The sequence below is a fragment of the Scomber scombrus genome, chromosome 4 (assembly GCF_963691925.1).
Source record: "Scomber scombrus chromosome 4, fScoSco1.1, whole genome shotgun sequence".
In the NCBI taxonomy this organism is placed as follows: Eukaryota; Metazoa; Chordata; class Actinopteri; order Scombriformes; family Scombridae; genus Scomber; species Scomber scombrus.
Window position 1 is genome coordinate 1,626,882 of NC_084973.1, and position 6,799 is coordinate 1,633,680.

Sequence of the window (6,799 nt, forward strand, 5' to 3'; positions counted from 1 at the left end):
AGAATGGCTCAAACAAAGTTGAACTTGGTGAGGAGGACAAATGTCTCTGTCTTAAGTTTCCACTAAGGTCAAATCCTGTCTCTTAGTATTATAAACCGGTGCAGTCTTCAAACTCATGTATCTATTTGTCTGGCTAGGCTTCCTGAACTGTACACACCCACACATACAACATACAATATACAACAAGGTACCTGGTTAAAATCCAGCCTGGAACATTTCAGTCATAGTGATGGATGTGTGAATTGTACTTTGGACACAGTAGGAGCACACGTTGGATACAGTACATTAACAATTACAGGCCAATACCATGAACTTTGTTGTAGACAATAATCTTCTCCAGAGGATGAATTTTTAATGTTTTGGTGACTCTGTGACCTTTTCTGCTAGTTCCACCATCAGGCCAAAGTTTCCAGCTGACATACAATGTACTGATCACATTCATACTCATAGAGAGTGACATCTATTGATCTAGCACCACCTTTCTAATGTGGCTCTGACAATAGCAACATCATTATTGTGTTTGTTTTGTCATGCTGTTTAGTATTATGGGGTGCAGTAAACATTGCAGCCAACGTTCCCAGTGTTTACTGGATGTTCCCAGAGCTCAACTTAAAGGATAATTCCAGTTTTTTCAGCCTGGTGTATTTTTCATAAATGTGGCTCTATGGGTCGTGCTAATGTTTCTCTCTCCAGCTCCATCACACAAATTCAGGGAAACAAGGGCTCGCTCAAAACATCATATAAGCTAAATAAACGTGATTTTACATGAATCATTTCAAATGTTTGTGTCTGTGTCTGAATAAAAGTGAACACAGAAAGTAGCTTCTGGTGGCAGCTTTATGGCTGACTTCATAGACAGCTACACTACAGCCAGCTAAGCTAACAACCCTGCATATTCATCTGTGCACGCTGGTTTGTTTACATGTGTGAGGTTAGACTGTGTTCTCACAAAACTCAAAAATAGGAAAATAATTATAGATTATCCCGTGGAAAAATATAGGAATTGTTTGAGCTGGAGTCCAAACAGAGGAGCTAAAACAAATGGAAGAAGAAAGATGAAGGATGGAGACAGAAAGGCAGAAGGACCTCACACAAGCAGGAGGTGTTCCTGTGGTCACTGCTCTCCTGACAGACTCAAATCTAGACATGTGATCCCAGCTGTGTAACCACAACAACAACATTAACATCACTTATTAACATTGTTGTCCTAGATACTGTTTCCCCTGCACAAAAAGCAACTGGATGGAAAGAAAAAGGTGGTGATAACAAATGAAAAGGTGTAAGGGATTAGATGATGTATGTCTATGAAACCTGCAGTTTGTATCTTTTAATTCCATCACTTCAATTCAGAATCCTGCAGGCAGACACATTGATTCCATCTCCAGCAACAGGAATGATCCTTTACATTAGGGAGACCAAGCAGTTGATGTCTTTGCCCCTAAACGTTAGAATAGTTAACCTCGTACTGGTATATCATAAAGTTCAACTGAAATTTAAAATTAAAAAAGATTCACTCATGTAGTGCATAAACTCGGTTTGTGTAACTCATGTTTACTTTAGATAAACATTTGAATACATTATTACTTGGAAAGATGGCTGTGGATTCTTATCACCCATCACTTCCATTAAAAGCTCATTATGGAGGGAAAATAATATTTTAATGCTGATGACAGCAAGAAAACCCTATTTGTTCATATGGGCACCTGACTGGTATGGACTTGTAAAGTGCAAACCTATACTTTAAAGCATTTATGCTTATAAAGATTTCATCTAGAAATGATCAAAATCAAAGTATGAATACAACAATTAGACAAACTAAGACAACAGGTATGATGAATGAAATCAAGTGTCAGACAGTGGAATGCTGTGGTAATAATAAATGCTGCCTTGTTGCAGTCTTACTTAAGGTTTTCAGGTTAATATCTATTGGCTATTAATGCAGGATGATTTTGATGTTTGTCATGAATGAGTTTGTGCACACTGTTCTCTTTCTTTATCTGTAAGTGTGGAACAAGGCATCTGCTGTTTCCTGCCTGCCAGTAGGGGTCTGTGGTCTGTGGAGACACAGCAGTAGGCTGTAAATTATTGAGTGTTCACTCTGGAGCGGTGCACGAGTATACACACTCCTCCTCCTCCTCCTCCTCCTCCTCCTCCTCTGTTTCTTCCATCTCATTGAGAAAATTAAATATAGCAGAATGCTTCAGTGGCTGTTTAATGGTTGCATGGTCCAGAGTTCTGCTGAAGGACATCTGACAGGTTTCAAATATCAAACCCAGCATAGTGTTACAGGCACGCTCTCATGAATAAATCCCCTCATTAACAGACACCTGACTTGTTTGTGATGAACTTCTCTCACTGTTTCACCAGGTGACTTTCAAAGACAAACCTCTGTCTTGTCATTTACTGAATTTGGAGTGTGAAGGAAATGCAGCACAGATGTGTCCTGAGGATGTTCAACACTGCAGCTCTACTTCTGCTCAGGAGGAACTGACCGCAGGTCTGTTGCTCCACCCGGGCCACATGTCATGCCACCCTCTTCTTTAGCTCACACACATCCTGTCTGACATTTCCTGCACGCTGACAAGTACAGAGTGCAGGCAGGCTGAAGTCACTGAAGTGTGGCTTCTTCTGTGTCAATAATTAATCACCTACCTCATATGTCTCCCACCTGGACTTGCCTGATTCAAGTAGCCTCATTAAAAACAACTGTACAATCATTTGATGTGACTTTAAGTGTGAATGTTCTGTTCTTACAGAGCCAGACAGCCTGAATCTACTCATGAAAATCAAGAGAATTCATTTGGTGAATGATGACGAGCTGTTGCCAAATGCCATAATGGACCTCTACTGGGACAAGCTACTGCAGAAAAACTATTCAGACTCTGAAGACTGGGGTATTGAATTATAATGAACTCCTGCCACATTTATGCACACAAATCTGTTTGTTTTCTGACATGTACTTGATGACTTTTACTTTTATGATCAATTTAATACACTCAGAATAAAAGGAAGTAAAATAAGAACCTCTACTGAGTGATCCCTTTAAACTCAAAAACCACTAAAAGGACTGAAGATTTTCACTCATTTATCTTCTTTCTTCTGTCATGTAACATAAGTCTGCCTTTTTATGTATTTATGCTTCAAGTTCCATGTTTAAGTATTTATATCACTTATTTATAGCAGTCACACTGTTTGGCCTTGTAAAGTTGTCATTTCCCACTTTATATTAAACTCCTTCTGTGTGATCTAAACATTCATTTCACTTCCCTATATTAATAAAGATGTTATATCCATCTGTTCAGGGTCTTACAGTATTTTCATTTCATTCAACTTACCAGCATTCAACCAAAACAACAAAGTAGTGTAGTTGATATCAGTGTTTGCTGCGGTGTGTGTGTGTGTGTGTGTGTGTGTGTGTGTGTGTGTGTGTGTGTGTGTGTGTGTGTGTGTGTGTGTGTGTGTGTGTGTGTGTGTGTGTGTGGCTTTATGGCTGTATGAAATAATAACACTGGTAGATACACAGACAGATAGATGGCAGGCTGCTTGTGTTAACGCCATTAGATGTCTCTCCTGGTCGTGCTGAGGAGGGTTAATGATTAGAGGGTGGATGGTAAATGTATCGAGCGCTGGTGATGTGCTGGATGTGGCCGGGCAGTGGGCGGACTGCCGTCGGGACCCCCCCACCCCCCCCTCCTCCCTCCCTCCCTCCCCTGCCACTCCTCTGTACAGTCGCTTCAGTCCGGGATGGAGCTCGGGGCATAGCAGGCAGGACTCATGAACGCTCGGCTCTGTCAAAGCGCACTTTTTTACGCATGTGGTAAGTTTTTTCTCCCCCGTGATCGTATGTGCTGTCACACGTTACCGGCTTTGATGAAGTTGTAGCGGGATTGACGGCGGTTTAGCACCACGGTGCCTCATCATGTGATACTTTTGGGGCAAAGGAACATTTTTGAGACGGTCCAGTGGGACTGATGCATAATGCAGGAAAGTATTACGAACCGAGAAGCCAGATTTCCGACTAAAACTGCTGCTCTTAAAGCGGGTTTAACGTTTTCAGCTGTATTGAATTTGTTAAACCAATTAAGTGCTGCTATGACACAATACCCTCTCTGTTCTTTTCTCTTGTTTTTCCCCTCTTACACTTACTGAACTCATATGTGTCATCATATCAAGGCTCTGTGGTACTGTGGAGGAGGTTTGCATGGCATGAGGGCCGCTCAAAGACTTCTTTAGAGAGCAAGGTAAGTTCACTTATTAACTGCTTCTACTAAATATAGCCTACATCTAATTTGATTTACTTGACTTGCTTCCCAAACACAATTATTGGACAAACTGTTGCAAATATGCAGAGTTAAAGCAGTTCATGAAGTAAATTACATAAATGAGAAAATTGCATCACCTTGTCCCAAGACTTTTAATTGAAATGTCTATTTTTTTTTTTATTCATGCACCATACCAAAAATATAGAAATCTAAAAGTGTATTACAGTTACACAATCATTCAAGTTATTCTGTTGCTTATTTTAACTCACTAGTTGCTCTTCTCACAACTATTTAACTACACACTATAATCATATTCATGTTTTTTTCAACCCATCTGTTTCTAGAATGAAAATAAGATGTGCCCACTACCTACATAGATTGAGACACAGGTGCTTCCTGTTTTCTCTGTCTCTGCTGGTGGTATGTCTGCTCAAGCTGGTTTACATTAAAGTGACAGTGAGGGACAGCATCTACATTGAACCCTATGGAATCACTGTCAGTTTATCCAGAATCCACAACCACAGGTACGATATCAACTGCACCGCCGTCTACGAGCTGGACCCTGTGGAGATAGGCAAGGCTCTGGAGATAAAACGGAAAGCCATCGTTGACGTGGATGATGATACTACTGTGAGTTTGACCTCCGACTGTCAGAGTTTTATTAAAAAAAGAGGTTACGGTAATGTTCCGGTGTCGAATGCAGAGAAGGGATTCCCGCTGGCTTACTCCCTGGTGGTACATAAGAATGCACCCATGGTGGAGCGGATTCTTCATGCTATCTATGCACCTCATAACATCTACTGCATTCACTATGACCAGAAATCCTCTCCAGTGTTTATAAAGGCCATAAAGAACCTGGCTCAGTGTACTCCTAATGTGTTCATTGCCTCCAAATTGGAGTCTGTGGAGTATGCCCACATCAGCAGGCTCAACGCCGACCTCAATTGTATTTCTGACCTGTTAAGGTCACAGGTCAAATGGAAGTATGTCATCAACCTGTGTGGCCAGGATTTCCCTCTCAAGTCAAACTATGAACTGGTAATGGAGCTGAAGCGGCTGAATGGCAGCAACATGTTGGAGTCCAGCCGCCCCAGTGAACTCAAGAAACAGCGTTTCAGCTTCAAGCACGAGCTGAAAAATGTGCCTTACGAGTACCGCCATATTCCTGTCAAAACCACAGTGGCCAAAGATGTTCCTCCTCATGGCATTGAAATGTTCATCGGGAGCGCATATTTCGTCCTGTCACGGGATTTTGTGAATACCATGAGCAGCAGCCAGGTGATGAAGGACTTTCTGGCTTGGTCGGCTGACACATACTCACCAGATGAACACTTCTGGGCCACACTTGTAAGGGTCCCTGGGGTGCCAGGACACATTCCCAGGACAGAACCAGACATCACAGATCTCAAGAGTAAGACACGACTTGTGAAATGGAACTATTTAGAAGGGAATCTGTATCCTCCCTGCACAGGTACACACATGCGGAGCGTTTGCATTTACGGAGCTGCTGAACTTCGCTGGCTCCTCAACTATGGCCACTGGTTTGCTAACAAATTTGACCCCAAAGTGGACCCGATCCTGATTAAATGTTTAGAGGAGAAGCTCATGGATAAACGTCAATATGTGCAAACATGAAACTTAAAGAGGGGAGAGTAATTAAGATTGTTCAAACATAAATAAGATGAGGTCATTAATTATAGTGTACTGCTTAGACTACCTACGCTATATTGAGAGACACCATCCGGACCACCTGCAACATTAAAACTGCATCAGTACACCTGGGAATTCTTCAAAGTTTTTCTTTTACCTTTGATAACAAGGTATATTTTTACTAATCTTTCAAAAATATTGATTGCTGAACTTTTACTTTTAATGAATGATTTTTTACAGTGTGCTATCACTGAGTGATTTGAATACTTATTCCATCACTGCTAGATGATGACATCCTGCCGCAGCAGGATACTGTTCCTGTTCAGCAGAAAACAGCCTTTTCATATTATTCCATTCATTCTAATTAGTGTTTTTCTAATTAGTCTGTGCCTTTGTCTAACCACCCATGGTGTTTAATCAGTGACAGGACGAAAATAAGAAGTGCCTATTTCTAAAATAATGAAGGGTTATTTCAGGAAATGCCATTGTAAAAACAAGTGCCAGCTGATATCACATCTACATACAGAGTCCATGTTGTTCTTGAAGATGATTCCAGACACTATCGGGACTAGAAATACCAAAGACTTATGTTCCATGTGTTCTGCCAATCAAATGCTTTTTTTTTTTGTCATGAAGACAAAATTAGATTCATCTGAAAGATTGTGATGTCTGATGATTTTATTTATTTCTGAATAAAAAGATTATGTTTCTTATTGGTTGTTGGCCTGTAGTTGTGCTCTCAGGTGTGAGCAACAATCAGTAGTCAGACAGATCTCTGAACAAGCCCCGGCCTTAACAGAATAACAGATGACTTAGCTTGGCCTGTTAAGTTAAACATGACCATTGGAGTGTAGTTGAACATTAGCAGTGATTGAATGAGAGGGAGC

The 6,799-nt window shown here is 41.0% G+C and overlaps 1 protein-coding gene across 1 annotated transcript; it reads left to right on the forward strand.

The window, feature by feature from the left end:
- The first annotated feature begins 4,216 nt into the window (after positions 1 to 4,216).
- gcnt4a (glucosaminyl (N-acetyl) transferase 4a) lies at positions 4,217 to 5,897 on the forward strand. The gene is made up of 2 exons (XM_062417028.1): positions 4,217 to 4,241; positions 4,607 to 5,897. The coding sequence occupies exon 2, from the start codon at positions 4,608 to 4,610 to the stop codon at positions 5,895 to 5,897; it is 1,290 nt and encodes a 429-aa protein (XP_062273012.1). The 5' UTR covers positions 4,217 to 4,241; position 4,607.
- Positions 5,898 to 6,799: the final 902 nt, after the last annotated feature.

Excerpts from the sequence above, each read along its gene's own strand:
- gcnt4a (XM_062417028.1), top strand. The coding sequence starts at position 4,608 with ATGAAAATAAGATGTGCCCACTACCTACATAGATTGAGACACAGGTGC.